General features: G+C 40.8%; 1 protein-coding gene across 8 annotated transcripts in view; it reads left to right on the top strand.

Moving 5' to 3' along the window:
• LOC111869376 (optomotor-blind protein) overlaps positions 1-21,026 on the top strand; it is a 276,854-nt gene that overhangs the window by 138,105 nt on the left and 117,723 nt on the right. For 6 of the 8 annotated variants that reach the window (XM_033753400.1, XM_023860866.2, XM_033753401.1 and 3 more), the window contains 2 exons: positions 251-364; positions 1,899-2,061. In XM_033753400.1, the coding sequence (XP_033609291.1) occupies positions 251-364; positions 1,899-2,061 (277 nt within the window). Of the gene's footprint in view, positions 1-250; positions 365-412; positions 527-1,898; positions 2,062-21,026 lie in introns of all 8 variants that reach the window. The other 2 variants (XM_023860869.2, XM_023860865.2) reach the window with 2 other exon arrangements.

Genomic DNA, 21,026 nt, shown 5'->3' on the forward strand with positions numbered 1-21,026 from the left:
TGCATTTCATGTTAGAAAAATAGATTAAAATAATGGCTCGTTAGGTTAGCTGTAGTAACCAGATATCACTTTCAGAAAATTTATGTAGGCACATAAGACTAATTTTTTTAGAATCCTTCTGAACTAAGTTTTCTCAAGAAATGTGAACGAAAGAAATGTTTCGTAGTGAAACAAAAAAGAAAACGTTCGACTCACCTACATGAAGTTCCATAATCTCTTTTCCTCTGCATGTTTTTCAATTATTTTTCAGGCAAATGTTCCCACAAATGAAGTTCCGTGTATGCGGTTTGGACTCGAAAGCGAAATACATTCTGCTGTTGGATATAGTGGCAGCTGATGACTACAGATACAAGTTTCACAACAGGTATACCAACTGCTCTAAATAAAAGTCACTGTTTGTATTTCTTCACAGGCGCATGTTCCCTGCCTACAAAGTTCGGGTAACAGGACTTGATAAAAAGGCCAAATACATCCTACTTATGGACATCGTGGCAGCTGATGACTGCAGATATAAATTCCACAACAGGTACAAAGAAAAGCAATAAAAATTATTCTCAAAAACAGAAAAGAAAAAAGTTAAAGAATTGAAACCATAAAATACTTTCCCTCTGAAATATGAAATTTGTAATGATTTATCAGATAAAAGAAAAATACGTATGTTTTAAAAAAATGGACAGAATTTTGATGTTTTAAAATTGTCCACCACAGCACGTAAGCTCGTTCAAAAAGTTCTTTAACCTTATTGGTCGTTTATGTACACAGATCGACCAATCAGCTTACAGAGCTCCAAATTCTTTATCGCGTCAATTGTGAAACAAATTCATCTGTTGCCTAAAGACAAGTGTACCAATTGGAGACTCTTCCCCTGTACATAGAAAAAACAAAGATGGCAGCTTGTAAATATATGACTTGGATCGGAAAGATAAATTTGTCGGGCCTTTTTGTTAGTCGAGCTCTGTGAGCAGCATGCGCTCCATCTTCAGTGTGAATATTTGTCTGTCTGGTCTAGCTTGGCCACCGTAACCTGGACAACATGCATATACGTTCACACTTCGAGCTGGCTGGTGTAATGAAGTAGACAGCGCCGATTTCATTTTGAAATAATAAAATTTATTCTGGAATTATATCTGTTGAATAGAAGATACGTGATGGGAATTACGAATATTATTTTTTTTTTCTGGTCATGCATTTTACGAGTAAAGATATGTCTCTGCGCAATAACAAAAATTTTACCATAATTAAAAAATTTATTTGTGCTAGTGACGTAGACAATTGTTGTCCAGTAGGGTGACGTAGTTCGTAATGGCTCATTGCATGAATCCTTGCAGATTCTGTTTAAGTTTTGGAATGATTTAGGTTCTTCAGCATTCGTAACATTAAAGGAAATAAACCAGAATGTGGTTATCTATTTTATATTAGCCTTAGTTTTCCAAATTAGGAACATTTTTGCCAATTTGTTGTTAACCTGAAAGTAATTTTGTGCAGTCCACAAACGTTACAATGTATATTTTTTATACTTCCACACCTCAAAATAATAATTTTGCTCAGTAATGGAATGTTCCTTCTCCTCCTCATCATACAAAGATGGGCCTACATAAATAATTCCATAAGACTTGCTTCTGAAATGCCGTTTCATCACACTAATCTACTTCCTGCCTGGTTCAGTTTACATTCTGTAATAACTCTGATATTTGGTACTTTGAACAGTAAAAGTATTTCAGTATAAGAGAGGTGGTTCGTTCGGCCATGTTTCATTTGATTTTCGCTTCACCGCAAAAAAAAAAAATCTTTTATTTTTGCAATTTCTTGTAGCTTAACGACGTCAATGTTGCTAAGGGTCTGCTGTGCGACTGTATGACTCTTGACCCATTAGCATTTTGGGTGTTTTGTATGTCCAGTCGGTGGATGGTGGCTGGGAAAGCAGACCCCGAAATGCCCAAAAGGATGTACATCCACCCAGATTCCCCATCCACGGGGGAACAGTGGATGCAGAAAGTGGTGTCGTTCCACAAGCTAAAGCTTACCAACAACATCTCGGACAAGCACGGCTTTGTAAGTACTGTACGTTTGTATCAACACAATACATTATTACTAGATCTAATTAGAAATATGGCCATTCTGCGAGGTCAGTTTGTATTGCACTAACGTTTCAAGAATTGAAGGGCGTCTTAGACTGATACAGGGTTCTGCAGTCCCGCCTGGTTTTTGCTTATCTCTCATGTCAGCGCTCAGCGCCACTCGCCTCGCTCGATAGTTACTTGCTAGCCAGTCACGGTGCTAGTTGTATCACTTGCTGCGAGTTATGTTCCAGTCCCTTGATCTTCCTGCCTGCACTCTGCTGCGGTGCGCATGACGAGTAAAATGATTTCGCAGGACAGCTACATTCTTTAGGCCGCGCTGGCACTTGCTATGCTGTAGGAAAAGGGGCAGGGTCCCTGAGACTACGGCGGGACTGTAATTCATAAAAACCTAAATTACGATTATATTTCTTTAGTAGTATCGGGTGGATTTGAAAGGCCAGTGAACAAAATTTGATTACTATATTTATTTTCCCAAGTAACTGTGCCTTGGGCGTATATTTTTTCCTTCATAAATAATTGTGCTCTATTTAAAATTATTTTTCTTCCTGTTCCAAATATTTTAGGTGGATTCGAATCTGAAATCCTTATTTCAGAGCGCTGAAATTTTCCTACCGGATTTAGATTTTTTATATGTTTGAAAGTCAAATGCAACATTCTTTCAGTCAACCCTTCAATTGCTGGAAATATTCCTAAGTTATTATTATTGAGTTTAGTTGAAAGTTGACTGAAAATATATTTGAGAAAGTTAAAATTATATTTGATGATAATAATACTGATACATAATACATTTTGTTGTACATTTACTAGAGAGAATACTTTTATAAAGTTGGATAATTTTCCTCAATTTATTTATTGGAGTGTGTCAAATAAGTATCTGAGTTACGTCCAATGTTTTCAACAATAAATCAGTAATATTATTTCGGAGTACATGTTCTTGTGTAATTGAGTTTCTTTGCATGTGTAAGAGAATCCATGGATATATTTTAGAGGATAATTGTGTTCTTTACGGAAGTCACATGCCTTTGTTAAATATTTAGTTGTGACAATGCGTGGAAGTACTTTTACCTGTTTCCATAATATGTCACACGTAAGTTGATGTTCTTAATGGAAAATTAAGAATATGGAGATCTTAAAATTTTCTAAAATCCAACCAAGATCTTTCCTTGAATTGAAGTAAATGCCCTGGACAATGAATATATATAATCAGCTTCTTTCCATTGTTTATCATCCATGCACAATTCTTGTTCATCGATTCGACGATAGTTCTACACATATCATGAAATAAATTGCTGCATGTATTTCTGCACATGAAACATATTTTGGGCACAATTCAGTGTATGTATATTATACTCCCATGTGTTATATAAGCAGATGGTACTATTTGTTAATGAAAATTGAATTAATTCTACAAATGAATCACCGTTATTTAAACTGAATTTCCAAGTTTGTACTGGAGGTCATAACTTATGTGTCTATGCTTTCGGTTGGAGTACTATTTCCTTTAGCCGCGGTATCAATTAATGTTACAACTTTGTGCTTCTTAATGTCTGGGCGTCCTTAGCAGCCATTCGATTGTATCATGTTAGGTCTATTAATTTTTCAAGACTGCGATGATTATTCTAAGATATATCGAAAAAATAGTGAAGCAATAGAGAAAGCATTCTCTTCACCGAACATCTTGAGCATAAAAATAAAACTTTTAAACTTCTGAGTTGTGCAGTGATTGCCGTCTGGGGGCTGATTCGTTTTGCGCTCCGCGTGTCAGTGTAATCAATACAATGATGTAGTTACTGTTAATTACTGCCAGATGAATTACGCTTGCGTCTTTATTCTGCACGGAGAATGGTCTGTATTCCGCAAGCGAACTATACCGACCGAGCCGAAATTAGTGTTAACTTTTGCTGATAGAGGGTATCACGTGTTCAACGCAACGGATCCCCACGGCAGATAATCTCGATTTTCCAGACCGCAGTCGCTGTTTCCTTGAAATATTTCCTCAGTTATCCTCATGAGGCTGAGTGGGTCCCGTTTCAGACCCACAACTTCTCAGAAAATCTGGTGGCGCCGGGAATTGAACCCGAGTCCTCTGGATCTGTAGCCATGAATTCGGACCACTAGACCACAGAGGCGGTCAAGCAGGGCCCACAATGGAAGCATTTCCGCTCAGGATTGAAGCCTCCAATTCCGCCGCTTACATACTCCCCCCCCCCCCCCCTNTGCAATTTATTATTATTATTGGACCCGGGATAGCGACTAGGTTCTGGCTAGACGATCGAGGGTTCGGAGTTCGAGTCACAGTAGGGTCAAGAATTTTCTCTTCTAAACGTCGTACAGACCTTCTCTGGGGTTCACCCAGCCTCCTATACAGAGGGTACCGGAGGCTCTCTCTCAGGGGGTAAAGCGGCTGAGGCGTGAAGCTGACCACTCAGCTACAACTAGTGCGAGGTCAAGAAAATGTGGATCTATTCATGCACTCACATATATGCCTTCATAGCGTAGTACTTAATTAGTTAAGCACAGGGACAACTTTACCCTTTTGCCTTTATTATTATTATTATTATTATTATTATTATTATTCCGAAACGGCCGGCAATCATGTTCCTACTCGGAGCATACGTAACTTTACTATGTTCAGTTGCCCCTCCAGCTACTGCCCTTCAGCTCGATGTGTTTCCGCTGCTAATGCAGTCTGTACATTTACGGATATCTTTAGAAACTCGGGTTTAAAAATGAACTACTTTATTTGATCGATTATTACTTTATTTTTGTTTGTTTCTTTTCCTGTTGTGTGTTGTTCGTATTGGTGCTGACTCTGCAATTGGCCACTGGCTCTTGGCACAGCTAGTTAATTAAAAAATAAAATTGAATTAAATTTATCATAATCATCATCATCGGTGATTTACGTAAATATATATCAGTTGATTCATCAATATTCAATGCTTACGCAAGCACTTAATATTTTATATTGGCCTACGCGTTGCAACTGTTTCACAGCGCTGGGATTCTCACAGTGCTGAGTAGTAAGGCGTCACCTCCTGGGAGATGACGTCATGTGATTCTGTAATTACCTGCCAAATTACACGGCGTCATATCCCAGAAAAGCGTAATCTTAAGAAATATTTTGATGTTGTGACAAGTTTTCTAATATTAATGCATTTAAACGTGTTATGTTTGTACAAAAATATTAAATATTATCTTATGATGAACAGATAACGTGTCTGACCCTGCAGCCATTTTGTGAAAAAGATTGTAGTAAACAAGAGGACGCTTACGTGTGAAGATAACATGAAACTGAATCTTGGATAAATGATTGATTAACTGTGAATCGATTTTAATAGTATGTTTTCATTTTCGGATAATATCGATTATCTTATATTTACATAAGATAAAACGTTTCGGAAACTAGATCTGTTTCTCTTAACAGTCAAGTCTGAATATGGAGAACTTAAGCAGAAGGGTCAGAGGCAAATCATTTCAGTCACCGGACACAGCCGATGTTTCTCTATTCTCAAAACAGAAAGGGATCAGTTTCCAAATGGTTGTTTCAAAGAAACCAGAATGATAGATGTACAACAAATTAAAATGAATTGTATCACACCTACACCGGATTCATTTGTGTTTACAGTGAACGGGCTCAGAAACTGTAACGCATCTCTAAGTCCTGTTTCCTCCGTGTGATGGTGTAGTCGCACACGTGATGAGCTTTTGATATTCAAACGACTCGTACAGTCTTGTGCTACAATTAAATGCGCAAAAGTGAAAAAATTACCCTGCAACTGTAGGCCCAACTCGAATTGTCTTTTACTTTCAGTTGTGTTTTAGCATAATCCATTCTTAACATCCTGTCTGTCTGTCTGTCCCGTCATTCCCTTCGCCCATCCGTTCAGTCATCCATCCGTCTATCTATCTATATATAGCTCTTCAGCCCTTTTGGTGTACCTTGGCCACTCGTTCAGTTTATTAATCCTATACACAGTAGTTAGGACTCCTTTGATGAGGGATCTACACGTCGCAAGACCGCTACTTAACACAAACACAGAATAAACGCAGATAAACATCCATGACTTCAGTGGGAGTCGAATCCACGATCTCAGCTTTCGAGCGAGCGAAAACAGTTCATGCCTCAGACCGCTCGGCCACTGTGATCGGTCACTGTATCATCCGGTAGAAAGAAACTCCGTGGTTTGAGTCCGCAAGCTAACTATACCGACCTCGGTACCGAAATAAAAATTTATACCGGCATATACACACAAGATTCAAGAAGCTTATCTGAAGATCGTTTTTTCGGGAAGATTGCGACAGTTGACGACAGTGACTAATTTTGTTAGGTTCACTTACAAGCAGACTGGCAGACAAAGGAGCTAAATGCTAACCATTAGGGACTAGTGCTCTCTGTCTGTTTATCCAAACATGGCTTACTTCCAATAAGCTCCATAGAGTGAGAAATAGATAAATATTGTCAAAACATCTCACAAATTAATTAATCCTGAAGATACCAAATGCAATGTCTGCCGAAACGGTGAAAACTCCTAAGAATTCGACGTGGCCTAGTTCCTAAAGCCGAAACCACCCATTAAGCTCCAACCAAGAAAACACGAAAGCGTGAATTGGTTGGATAGTCCTCAGCAAACAGCTGGACTGCTGTGAGCCTTGTGGCTCCCGCCTCACGGGAGCTGCGCTGAGTGCCAAAGTCTAGGCCTGCTTCAACAGAGGCAGAACGGCAAGTCGTTCAGAGGGTGAGGTACTTGTAATTCTACACTTTTGGGAAAATGTTTGGCTGGATACATATTGACAGTAAGGACGATATTGACACACGTTTCCATACTCCCATGCCGACCTATTCTACCTTAATGACTTCTGCACACAATCCATAAGACTTCCAAACAGACGGTTAGTTAGCCAACACGCTGATGGATAGGCAGTTGTATCTTCAAGCAGCTTCCTGTCCGACTATTGATTTCCGTTTCGTCCTATAGCGCGACAGATATTGTTTATTTTACTGCTCGTCGGCTTGCTGTTGTAGTTAATGGTACTGTCCCTCATGTATTATGGCCTGGATGGATGGACCTTCCTTTCTCGAATCCTGACCCCAGTTTGTGTGTCAATGAGTGCAATCAGCATGGTCGGCCAAATGTAGAGATTTCGGTTTTGGACAGCATGATTATGGGTCCCTTGTCACCACGGTATGGCGCGTCATTAGGTTGAGAATGGAGGACAGGTCCTGCAAGTATGGAGAGAAGCTACGAATATATTGAATAAGCAGTCACGGACAGCCGACAAAGGGTGGTCCTCCAGCTTGTGGGTTCGACATGGGGCTAACAACTAATCACCGTAAAAAAATAAGCTTCTTATGAAATTGTCCAAGAAGCCTCGGATCTGTCAAGGAAGATGAGATGGGCAGAGCATGTAGCACGAATGGGGGAGAAGAGGAATGAATATAGGATATTGGTGGAAAAACCAGATGGAAAGAGACCATTGGGAAGGCCAGGGCGTAGGTGGGTGCACAATAATAAAATAGATCTTAGAATGGGATGGTATGGGCTCGATCGATCTGGCTAAGGATAGGAACCAGTGGAGGCTCTTGTGAACACAATAATGAACCTTCGGGTTCCATAAAATGCTGGGAAATTCTTGAGTAGCTGCAGAATTGGCGGCTTCTCAAGAAGGGCTCAGCTCCATGAGTGAGTGAGGCATGATTGCAGTTTCGAATCCGACCAGGCGTATGGAATTTTCATCTTCTGTTCTCAACATCAATTTTCACCATAGCTTACGTATCCGTACATCACCATATCATCACCCGAATCCCTTAGAATCCCCTAGAAAGAGGTAACCTCAGTCACTGGATCCATTGACCCAACTGAGTAGATGCCTCCCCCCCCCCTTCAGCTGATAACGGAAACAGATGCAGTTTCTGAACCGTTGTGTTTTCTGGTTTCTAGAACACCGGACGATGAAGACCAAGAACGCAGTAATTCTGGGTACGATGCACTATTGTCAGAACCATTTAGAATCTACAAAATATAGATCTTTCCAAAAATATTTATTTTGAATACCTGCATTACTGAACGGATTTCGACGTCACCAATGGATGTTACATTTTTATAGGCTCATTAGTGAAGAAAATGTGTGATGAAAATTCGTCATAATTCTGTCACCAGACTATTTTATGTTGCTAGTGGGGCAAGACTAAGTCCCTTGTACCGCGGCCAGTTCTGGCCCAGATGATAGGTGAGGGTTATTGTGGAGCAATTGGTGGAATGAAGATTGGCAAGGGAAACCGAAGTACTAGGAGAAATATTATATTTAAGCATCCTGTTGCACTCCATACGATAAATGATATAACCTCCGTCTCAAGTGCAAACAATATATTCTTGTGTCTTTGATCTTGCTCCCTACACTACATGTTTCGGCCTCAGACGGCCATCATCAGGTGTATAACACTCACGTCGCTGTCACACTGCACCCAGTTCAAAATTTAACATCTAAAACACTCTCCCTGTCATTATCAACTTCTACTTCGTTGATAGCTGTCCACCCGTAGATTACTTCACACACGTTAATTTTGAGTTTATTGTAATAGCACCATAATAAAATCTTTAGTTCTAATTTTAAAATCATTTAAAATTTTTCTCTAAATTTTAAAATTTAAAATTGTTCGAGTTACTCACCCTATGTCTGTAGAGCACACGTAGTAAAGAATAGCAGCGGCACGCACACAGAAAGACCACACAGGATAACACCTATACAGTGTGGAAACAAGAACTAGCCGCTGCAGCACTTCAAACACAGGGCGAATAACCCTAACAATTTTAAAATTTTAAAATTTGGACAAGAATTTAAAAGTTTAAAATTAGAACTAAAGATTTTATTATGGTGCTATTACAACAAACACAAAATTAACGTGTGTGAAGTAATCTACGGGTGGACAGCTATCAACGAAGTAGAAGTTGATAATGACAGGGAGAGTGTTTTAGATGTTAAATTTTGAACTGGGTGCAGTGTGACAGCGACGTGAGTGTTATACACCTGATGATGGCCGTCTGAGGCCGAAACATGTAGTGTAGGGAGCAAGAATATATTGTTTGCACTTGAGACGGAGGTTATATCATTTATCATACTAGGAGAAAACCTGCCCCAGCGCCCCTTTTTCAACCACAAATCCCAGTTGACTAGACCCGGGATCGAACCCGGGCTGCCGCGGTGGGAAGCCAGCGACTAACCGCTTGTGGTCACCAAATTAACTATGATGAGTGCAAGACAGACATGCAGAGCTGTTCATTGAACGCCTCTGCGGATAATATTTGGCCTGGAAAGGAACAAGGAGACTGAAAGTATTTCCAAAAATCTGCTGATAGCCATCTTCTCCTGTATCACTGAGCCATTTCCTGCGTAATTTCAACATTATGAGTGATTTACTGAGCCGAAATGTCACAGCTCAAATGAGCTTGCGGCAAAAACTATCACTTGACATTTCCCGTGAAGAAAAGGCAATATATTTTTTCAGACATGTTATGCTTTTGTTAAGACTTGTGAAACACGTAAAAAGCGAATAGTCCTTATAATACTCGTATATCTTGAGACAGTCCTAATAACTTGTGTTTAGACCCTATCCCAGTTTATTCCCTGAGGAATCTACTTTTTTAAACAAGAAATTCTAGGAAGAAAGTCTTGCCTAAAAATTCCTCTATTGTTGCGTGTGTATTCGTTACCATGGTAACGTTTATACTGAGCCGTTGCCTAGCAACGATATGGAGATTCACCTTCAGACACACGGACTAATAGGAGGGATTTATGATGTATATTGTTGAGATAGGTTCAGGTGCCGAAACATATCAAGTTTCATAACGATCGTTTCAGGCATTCAAAATTTGATAGCATGGGAGGATACACTGACAGTATGGTGATCTCATACGCTTACTTTCGCTCTTTAAAAATAAGGAAAGTATGCTAAAAAGGGATATGGCTGGAATTCGATCTAGGGAACTTCCGAAATAATCTCTCCTCTCTATTCCTCTCTCGTAAGTTGCGCCTTCTTCCTCTTATTACATTCTTTTTATCGCCTTGCCTTCCAGTTAGCATAAAGACAGTACAAAAGCAGGTTAAACCAATACTGCGGAGGGAGAAGAGGGACCAACACGAAGAGCATTAAGCGAGATGTCCAGCGGAGCGTCGGCGGCGTTTGGCAGGAGCAAAACCCGACACCGCGGCACCGCCTTTCATTTTCCGCTTGGACAAACCGAAACTCATGAAGAGGAGGGCAGAATGTAGTGAAAGAGGACAAAGTGGGAGCTAAAGCAGGAGAATACAAAGACGTCTAACATCAATCTTCTGTTACCGCCGCAGAACGACGGGCTTATCTACGGCTTTCCCATTCCCGGAAGGTCCAGGTCTCAATTTCGGAATCCGCAATAAATTTGTCTTTGTCAATCCATCACCTTTGGGGTTATGTTAATTACCATCATTAAGGTATCGCATGTCATTAAGTCACGTAATCGAGCAGGTCAACTTTAAATGAAACTAAATTATTAGCGGCTGGTCACGGTAGCCGAGCGGTCTAAGGTATGCACTGTCTTCGCTCTCTCGGAAGCCGGGATCGTGGGTTCGAATCCCACTCAGGGCATGGATGTTCGTGTGCGTTTTTCTGTGTTTGTGTACAGGTAGAGGCCTTGCGACGAGCTGATCACTCGCCCAAGGAGTCCTACCGAATATGTAAGATCTAATAAAACCGAAGTGAACGGAGTTCATGGAGGTAGGCCTAGGCACACTGGGGCTGTAGTGCCAAGGAAAAAACAAATTATTAGCGGGTGGAAATTGATTTAAAATAATTTCGTATTTTCTCGCTGTATTTTGAAATGAATCTATGTATATAAAGCTTCATATATTGCTTTTTATTTTCTTCTTCTTCTTCTTCTTCTTCTCCATTGTCAAGATCCTTGTTACTGCCGCTGTCGTAGAACTATTAGCAAGAAACTTACAAATTAATTAATATTAGTTATTATTATTATTAGGATATTAATTAATATTATGAACCAAATTAATTCAATACACCCTTCCGACTGAGCTGTTTAATATCCATTTTAATATTATTCTTTCGTCTATGCCTAAGTCTTTCCTGTGTTCCTTCCCTCCATACTTTTCTGAGTAAAATTTCAGTAGGCATTATTCAGTTCCCCCCTCCCCCTTCATCTCATTGACTTTATCGCCCTGTTGTTATTTGATACATATTAAGCCTAAAAATACGCAATATTTTGCAGCTTGCTGTTATGTCTTCTCTTTCCGGGCCTGATATTCTCCTTAGCAGCCTGTTCTTCCTGTGGGAAACCGTGCAAAAGTACAATGAACTACAGTTTTATGTCTCTCGAGCTTTGCTTATTTGGACAGGGTGTGGGAAGAGAAGAGATTCATCAATGAGTCGTACGAAACATTTCCCGAATTTAACCTGTTGTCACTTCTTCGAGTCTGCCATTTTAATTTCCTTGCTATTCTCTCCCAGGGGCTGAATTAGCTGAAGAGAGACGAAGTGACAAGAGGGTGAAGAAAACTGCATAATGAAGGCCCTTCGTAACCTGCATCCTTAACCAAATAAAATTAGAATGATAAAGTCAGCGAGTTTGAGTAGGGCAGGGCATATAGCACGCATGAGGGAGAAATGGAATGTATGCAGAATTTTAAAGGGATAGACAGAACGAAACCACTAGGAGCAGTCTATCGTAGGTGGGAGGATAATATTAAAGTGGATTTTAGAGAGAGGGTATGGGGAGGTATGGACTGGATTATCTGACTCGGGATCTGGTCAAGTTTAGAGCTCTTGTCAACATGGAAATAAACCTTCGGGTTCCATAATTTATTTTGATATTCTAAACAAACTGAGTTACTGAGGGCTTCTGAAGAAGGTCTCAGCTCCATGGAGTTACTTATCTTTATATTAGTAATTTTTCTTGAACTATATTAAATGATTTAATTAATTTGAATACCAGTTAAGGCATTGTTTTAACCAGATATGGCAGAATTACCTATTTTCTAGGACAAGATATTGCCTCAGTCTTGGTGTATGATATCCGTTTTCTGCCTTTGAATGTTATTGTCACGAAAAGTTTTGTCTAGTCTATATATTTTACTGCTGGATTCATTTCAGCTGCTCTTAACTTGTACATTTGTTGGGTTAGTCACTGCTTCCTTGTGCCTATGTTTTGGTGTCGGCTCGGTAATGGTGGTTGCTTTTAAACTATTCTCTGTATAACACAGTAGAAATCTAAGTGGTTCTTTACCTCCAGCCCCATACCCCAAAACCGTCCTTCCAGTGTTGAAGAGGGGATACTATTTACCGAAGCGGATTTGGGACCATTTCACCCCTCGCGTCTTCCTCCCTTTACAATACAGGTTTTTAAGCTTGTATCTGGAACTTATCTCCCCACACCCTTTGGGGGTATCATCCCTTACTAAGCTATCCTGAGACTACAAAAAGCTTGCTTTGCTTGTCTGCCATTTTTCAACCTCCTACCGAGTCAAGCTAGGAATACAGTGGGATTTGAGTGCAGTAGATATGTTGTTTTACGATGCACAGTGACTAGATACCTGTAATAGCTGATAATGGTGATTTAGGAAAATGGATGGCGCAATGGCGATTGATTTATTTTCCGTATCACTAGGACTGCCTCTGTGGTCTAGTGGTAAGAGTTCTTGGCAACAGATCCAGAGGTCCGGGTTCGATTCCCAACACTACCAGATTTTCTGAGAAGTAGTGGGTCAGGAACGGTGTCCACTCAGCCTCGTGAGGATAATTGAGGAGCTATTTCAAGGAAATAGCGGCTCCGGTCTAGAAAACCGAGATTAATTGCCTGCGGGGATTCGTTGCGCTGATCACGCGACACCCTCTGTCTGCTAAAGTTGGTACTAACTTCACTGAAAAGCGGCGGTCGCTCGGTCGGTATAGTTCGCTTTCGGACTAAAACAACGGAGTTTGATTTTTGTCACTATGATCGCAGCTAGAATACATTTTTTCCCGGAAATATTGGGTGAAATTTGTTCTGCTTTTATGATTGAGGAATTTTTCTGTTCGCCGGCACTTCCAGAACGACACTGAAGGGCATACGGCTTCCTGTAGACTTGTTATCTGTGTCCTTTATGGGTCAGGATATTGTGGAACGTACAGTAACTACAATCATACCGCGATTCAATTATCCTTCACGTCAACCTTCTGCGCTGTCTTTCTGAAAAAGAGTTGGCGGATAATCACGCTAACACAGTCCACATCGAAAATGCAATGGCCGATAGTCACTAACTGATCAAGCGCCTTGCCAAATGGAACCCTCTAATCTGATGGCTGGAAATTCTGACTGGATTTTTAGTCATTTCGATTTGAAATGAAGATCTGGCTGCAGTGCTACATTCTTCTTCCCGAACTGAGGCTATCACATGCGAACATGTCCAGATACAGTAAATCGCGGCTTCATTATAGGCTACGGACTAGGAAACTGGAGTTCGATTCCTGGCAACTGTAAGAATTTTACTCATTATTACCCCTCCCAGGATGACTCATTTTCTTTCCTCAGAAGTAGCCGGGACCACACATATATCTCTAATGTCGAGGTTAAAAACTTAATGCTATACCTCAATTCCCCCGTACATGTTCCGGGCGTTGTGCTTAATTTAGCTTGGAGATAACACCTTTTTATCTTAAAGATAACTTTTCCGGAGAGCGAAATGTGAGGATGAAAATAAAAATGAAAATACTTTTGCTCCTGTCCCCTTTATTCCTGCACGCCTTCATATCTTGGGCACTAAAACAGCTTTACCGTGTAAAATGTATTTCTTCGGAACCATACAGTGCCCCTCAGTACTCATCACTACGCGCGTACTAACCCTGCGTCAGCTGCAGCCATGGCAGAGAATGGTAGTGCAGTTCGTAGGCGGAGACCAGAGTTGCCTTGTCAGCGCACTGTCGCCATGTTTGAGGGGATGTATTGTTACTTCCGGCGCCCGAATGCTTAACAAATAAGATTACTGCTATTTGCGCAGTGCTCCAGAACTTGTCTTCTGTCAATTAAAATGTATGCGCCATCTTCCTCTTCCCCGTGCCTCTCAATTATTTGCGGCCTCTAAGAAGTTCTATGATTATGCTTTTAAAGGCCATTAGTCTGGTTTCGTTGAGTGCAACAACGAACCATAGTGCGTATTAAGTGCATTTTATCTATTTCCGGTTTTGATTGATTATTTTTGTATGTTTGTAGATGGAATGTTCTTATCAGAAAGGTTATTTTTATGTCCGTGTGTGTGATTTCGTAAGGAAAATATAGGAATAAAAAAGAGAATTATTTCTTCATAATAAAATAGCTACTTTTATAATATTTCATCTCAACTTTAAAGGACAGTTAATTGAAAGAGATAAACTAGTATGGACGGAGTAATTCCTTGGTGTATCAAGGGATAATTACTTCATAATTTTGCAATATTATTTTCCATGTTATGCAGGTAGAGCTTAATATGTCCTCATAGAGATCTGTTGTTATTCATGTCCAAAGTATTTAAACTTGTTTACTAATAGCGATTTGGGAAAATTATAGCGAATAAAAAACTCCGTGGCTTTAGTCCTTAAGCGAACTATATCGATCGACAGGCCGCCGCTTGTCGGCGAAGTTAGTACTAACTTTAGCAGATAGAGGATGTCGCGTGGTCAGTGCAACGAAGCCCCACGGCCGTTAATTTAAGCTTTTCCTTGAAATGGCTACTCAATTATCCTCACGAGGCTGAGTGGATCCCATTCCAGACCCACTTCTTATCAGAAAATCTGACAGCGCCGGGAATCGGACCCCAACATCTGGATCTGTAAATAGGAACTCTGACCACTAGAACACAGAGATGGTTTTGTTGAAAATAGTTTGGAATTCAAGGTTCTTGGTAATCGCCTGTAGAGACCGGAGAAAACATTAGTCTCGAACCAGGCACCGCTCTGATACAAATCTCATATTTTTTTTCTTCGTGAGGTCTTTCAGAGTTTTTCATTCGTGAAAGCAAAAGCCGGAAGAATATATTAATCCCACAGCAGTAGGTCCTATGTTTGTTTCTATTATCAACTGACAATTTTTCGTTATAAGTCGGGCCTTTCAAGTCCGACATCCCATGTTACAGCACGAGTTTATTTTCCCGGACGGGCGCTTCCCGCCACCGGTGCTAGGTGTGTGGGGTTCCCCGTTGTTTGTTTACATCCGCCAATCACGGCTCAGAGTCCATACGGTGGGGATATTAGCATTTAGCTTTGTTTCTCTTCTTATTTACCTTGAAATACAGCTTCAAAGAGAACATCAGTCATTGATGGTGTTGGTAATGCTCGTAACAAATTGACCAGCGGTTGCTTGGAAATTCTCTGGTCTAATTCCGCTGTGACTTGACCCGTGAAACGTCGTGAATAACCTAGGCCTACTTCAGACAATGGATACAGACCACAGTATTGCAGGTGTAATGAGCCAATTATAATTAACATTTAAAGATACGATTTTCTTTACTTCAAACTACGTTTTTATAGAACAGGATTTAAGACAAACTACATTATGTTTTCTTATTTCTTTTAGCTTAAAATTGGAGGTTACCTCACAGGCCATGAGACCCCAAAACTTATAAAATCGTGTTTCTATTAACAATCGAATATCAGAAATTTAAACCATCCGACATGCAGTAACATAGAACTAACTGCATAATTTCCTTCATCTTATTCCGTTAAAATATTGTTTTTTCCAATTGATAAAGCTACTTTTCCTGAAGATTCATCAAATTTTTGTGCTCCAAGAAACGAGTTCAGTTCTTCTTGATACGCGCAAAAACAATCTTCGTGACTTTTCACGTAATTTCTTTCCCTTCTCAAAATTTAGCTGTGCTATAAAATATCCTGTCTCGTGCCTCTTGTAATACCAATTCATGACATAATTACTTGACCGTTGTGGCTTTTTCTCTATTTTAGGGCTATTTGAATTATTTAAGGAATAATCAAAATTTCTTTTGCTTGAAGACTATTGTTAAGTTGTGGAAGTGTGTGCTATGAAGCATAACCGTATGTGCTCCAAAGTAAGGCGTAACTGCAACTGTTAACAGAGCTTGCAGCGACAGAGTGGAGCCCGGCCTTGGTTATTCCTCACTTAAGAATGCGATATAGTGACAGTTACAATTGCAGAGTAAGCAGTAAGTAATATCGGAGAGTGTGATCAGTTAGGATTTCTTCTTCATCTTCTTCAAATTTATGAATAAGGTCGTCTGGCCCATTACAATTTACAAATAATTTATTAAAATAATCTTCTTTCAGACGTTTGGTAGGGCTCGTACAACGGAGGAGGGGAGCACGCAGTAGCGCAGTTGGTTGAGGCTCTATGCTACAAGCCGGAAGGTTGCGGGTTCGAGTCCCGATGAGGTGGTTTTTTTTTTCGATTGACCTAATATTTCCAGCTGCACAATGACCCTAGGGTCGACTCAATCTCTAACAGAAATGAGTACCAGGATTCTTCCTGGAGGGTAAAGGGCGACCGGCGCGTAAGGCTGACAACCTCACAGCCATTTATGATGTGATTGTCTAGAGAAAATGTGGGAGCCTCGACGTCTCACATACCTATGGGTCCTCATGGCGTGTTACCGGGTTAGCTTTGCATTTGTTTACCTAAGATGCATGTTCGGCTCGTTGCAAGGTATCTTGTCTACACAGAATAACAAAAATAGAAAGAAAAAACGCGACATATATGCCCTAAGTAAGATGCGAACCCAAGGCTGTAGTTAGGAGTGAGCTGTCAGCTTCACGCCCAGGCCGATTTCCTGCCAAGGAGAGAGCACCCGGTATCCACTGGTAGGGCCGAAAGCCGGCCTGAACGCGGAGATAAAATGAAAAATTCTGTACCCTGCTGGGAATCGAATTGTATTTCCCCAGTTTCCTTGTCCGTAGCATTGTTACTATACTGACTAAGCTACGTGTCACGAGTAAGTTAATATGATATTAAAAGAATAAGGAATCAGTTCTATAATCTGGTGCATTTGAATAGTCTTCTGTTTCTGCGCAACTCGATCAGCATCTGCTGGGTTTCTGCTTTATTTCACATTTTTCGGCCTAACTGACCATCATCAGGGGTACAGATGCGTTTAGGAAGTCTGATCTGCTTTCCTTCGAGATGTTTCATTGAGGTTATGTTACTCCATGACTTTGTGTTGCTTCCATTTCCTCTGGTGTTTTATCTGCTCTGACGAGAAACACGCAAACACAACACCAGAGGAAATGAAAGCAACTTATCCCACTAACACAAACAAAACACATGCTTAGACACAAAGGTATGGTATAACATAACCTGAATGTAATATCTAGAAGCGACTAATAAATAAAAAGGAAAGCAGAGCTGACTCCCTAAACAAATCTTGTACACCTGATGATGGCCAGTTAGGCTGAATCATGTTGTGAAATAAATAAAGAAGAAGAAACACTGAAATCTAGCGGATTTTCATTGAGTTGCACAAGGACAGATAAGAATCAGAACAGTATTCAAGTACATACGCAGGGCAACAGAATGCTAAAATACAATATTATTAAATCCTGTAAAGTAAAGTAAAAAAGAAGTAAACCATCCCTGTAACAGGCCGTGGAGACCCATAGGTTTGTGAGATGTTGAGGTTCCCACATTATCTAGACAATCGGCTTACAGATGGAGGTAATGTTCCCCAAGAATATTCCTGGTACTCATTTATGTTAGAGGCTGAGTCGAACCCAGGACCCAACTGGAAAATTAACGATAGGTATTTAAGAGATACAAATTTTAATTATTGAAAGATTTAAGTGTGACGACTATAAGGTGTAAGTCTTAATTTTTTTTTCTTTCTGTGGCGCTACAGCCCCAATTTGGGCCTAGGCCTACCTCCATGAAACTCTCCGTTTCACTTCAGTTTACTAGAGCTTACACATTCGGTAGGACTCCTTGGGCGAGTGATCAGCTCGTCGCAAGGCCTCTACCTGTAGACAAACACAGAAAAACACACAAACATCCATGTCCTGAGTGGGATTCGAACCCACGATCCCGGCTTCTGAGCGAGCGAAGACAGTGTATGCCTTAGACCGCTCGGCTACCGTGACCGGCAAGTGTTAATTACAAATATATAAGTTATACATTTCATTTAATTAATATAATATTACATTAACATGTAGCATACAGTTTATTCTCTGGGTCCCCAGCTGGTTATATTGGACATAGGCGTATGCGAGTTGCTTATATCTTAGAACTTGTTCCTGTTTTGTGATTTCCCTTTGGACCTTACTCTATAAAAGATGAAAGAGACGCCTGTCGGACTTTGACATTCCTAGTGCAGGGGTGAGGGGCCGCATTTTTCTGATGCTATGCAACTCCCAATCCTTAATATTTCCTTATGTCACTGAGGCAGTAGCGTCAATCCGAGCAACTGATCACGGCTTTCGGAAGGAAGATACGTCAGTTTTCTTTAAAGGTTTCGAGATTTGCAGAAGCAAGCAGACACTATAATTAGGTGTTCTCCACAACTAACCTTTCTCTCTCCTCTCGCTCTCACTTTGGGTCACAGGGCTGATTTCCCAGTTTCATGATCATTTTACAGACGGCAGGACTCCTTGGACGGGTGATCAGCTCGTCGCAAGGCCTTTGCCTAAACACAAGACAACATACACACAGAATAAACGAATACACACACCGAATATCCACCCCTTGTGTGGGATTCGAACCCACGATCCCGGCTTCAGAGCTAGCGAAGACAGTGCATGCCTTAGACCGCTCGGCTACCGTGACCGGCCTCAACTAACCTAAGTGATATATGGAGACTAAGACTTGCATATCTCCCATCTAAAAAACCGATATTAACGGCCGTGGGGATTCGTTGCGCTAACCACGCGACACCCTCTATCCGCTAAAGTTGGCACTAACTTCGCTGACAAGCGGCGGTCGCTCGGTCGGTATAGTTCGCTTGTGGACTAAAACCAAGGCGTTTCTTTTTGTTAGACTTGCATATCGATCGCTTCTGGTCTCCGCGTCGGTAATTAACTTTCATTGAAACAACTTTTTCAGGGATGACCAACGACATTATCACTGAAGATGTATCGATGATTGTGGACGTAGCTGCAAGCAACCACACGTGTGGCTGACGGTCATTTGGTTTGAATAGCTCCAAGTTACGTAATTTTGATGCCAGGCTTACGGAAGTGTTAATGAGTAGGAACATTGTTCTGAGCTGTGAACTGAGGATGGAGAGGTTGTAGTCTGTTTAAGGAACTTGGATTCCTCTGAAGATTTAAACAAATCCGTGAAACGATATTTGTAATATCTGGCCAGATGATTCCATCGAAAAAAGCATTAATTTTACTGAATCAATAAAGATTGTAGATACTGGGTTATCTGTTACCTGTAATGTCTATCCATCCGATATCCGCAGACTTTCTCTCGCTCTAGAGATTTTTTTCCTTGGCACTAGAGCCCCAGTGGGCTTAGGCCTACCTCCATGAACCATTCACTTCGGTTTTTCTAGATCTTAGACATACGGTAGGACTCCTTGGGCGGGTGATCGGCTGGTCGCAAGGCCTCTACCTGTACACAAACAGAGAAAAACGCACACAAACATCCATGCCCTGAGTGGGATTCGAAACCACGATCCCGGCTTCCGAGCGAGCGAAGACAGTGCACGCCTTAGACCGCTCGGCTACCGTGACCGCGCTCTAAAGAATTGTTTAGTTATATTTCCTTTTCACTTTCTGTTCTTACACGATCACAGATGAAATATTTCATGTCTCATCCTAAGTGAAAGAATACCTCGTTATTAAAACCTACCGAAGTATAAATCAGTGTATGATTAGGCATTGTGAGTGTTCCATTTGTCAGAGAGGTAATAATTGGCGCCGGGACACGCCCCCTGACCAAGGCGTGGCGTCCCGACGCTGCTACTTGTTCAAACATAGATGCGTGTACTCCCCTCACTGTGTTACAGAGTGCTTTGAAAGTCACTTCACTATCAGACCAAATTTTGAGTCACTTAGAATGTGTTTTCTTTGCTATTTCTAATCAGTCAAGGGATAAGTGAATTAGTGGGAAGCTGTGAACATGTCTGCAAGAGAATCTCTCCTTTTCCGCGGAAGAATGCACCGCTTGTTTAAGACGATATTTCGATTTGTCTTACTTCCTTCACCCACTGTGTAAATTCAATGTCGGTATATCTTTCAGTATGGTGAATTCTTTCGAAAACAAAATCTAAGCAAATTTTAAGTTCCTCCTCTGCTTATACATCACACCATGAAGTTAAATAGGGAAGCTTCACAAGCAGAAGTAATTTTGCCTTTTTGTCTTTTTCTACAAGGATGAAGTAATACAAAGTGTTACCGTGGGCTTATTTATTAACATGTACTGACGATGACTAGCTTCTAAGTCAGAGAGCCATCATTAAAGGAAAGCAGCCTTCATTTCTTTTCCCCAGGAGTTTATCTAGTATGAAAATGTAAGTGTGGGGTTTGTACTACGAGCATATATCTCATTCTTACTGCTCAGAGTGGCCGCACTGTCTAAGGCATGAAATGTCTTCGTCCACACGAACACTGTGGTCGTGGATTCGAATCCCACTTAAGGCATGGATATTTATCTGAGTTTATTCTGTGTTTTTGTTGTTCTGTGTAGGTAGCGGCCTTGAGTCGGTCTGATCCCCCTTCCAAAGTGTCCTACCCTCCCTCTGAGATCAAGAGACTGAAGTGAAACAAGCGTTTCACAGATACCTTATGCTCCATGTAGGAGCAACGGGAATAGATAGATAGATAGATAGATAGATAGATAGATAGATAGATAGATAGATAGATAGATAGATAGATAGATAGATAGATAGATAGATAGACACAGACAGACAGACAGACAGGCAGACAGGCAGACAGATAGATATATAGGATCCCTATCCTCCACAGCTTCAGCATCTGGTTTCCAACAC

Source organism: Cryptotermes secundus, unplaced genomic scaffold, assembly GCF_002891405.2.
Source record: "Cryptotermes secundus unplaced genomic scaffold, Csec_1.0 scaffold584, whole genome shotgun sequence".
NCBI lineage: Eukaryota > Metazoa > Arthropoda > Insecta > Blattodea > Kalotermitidae > Cryptotermes > Cryptotermes secundus.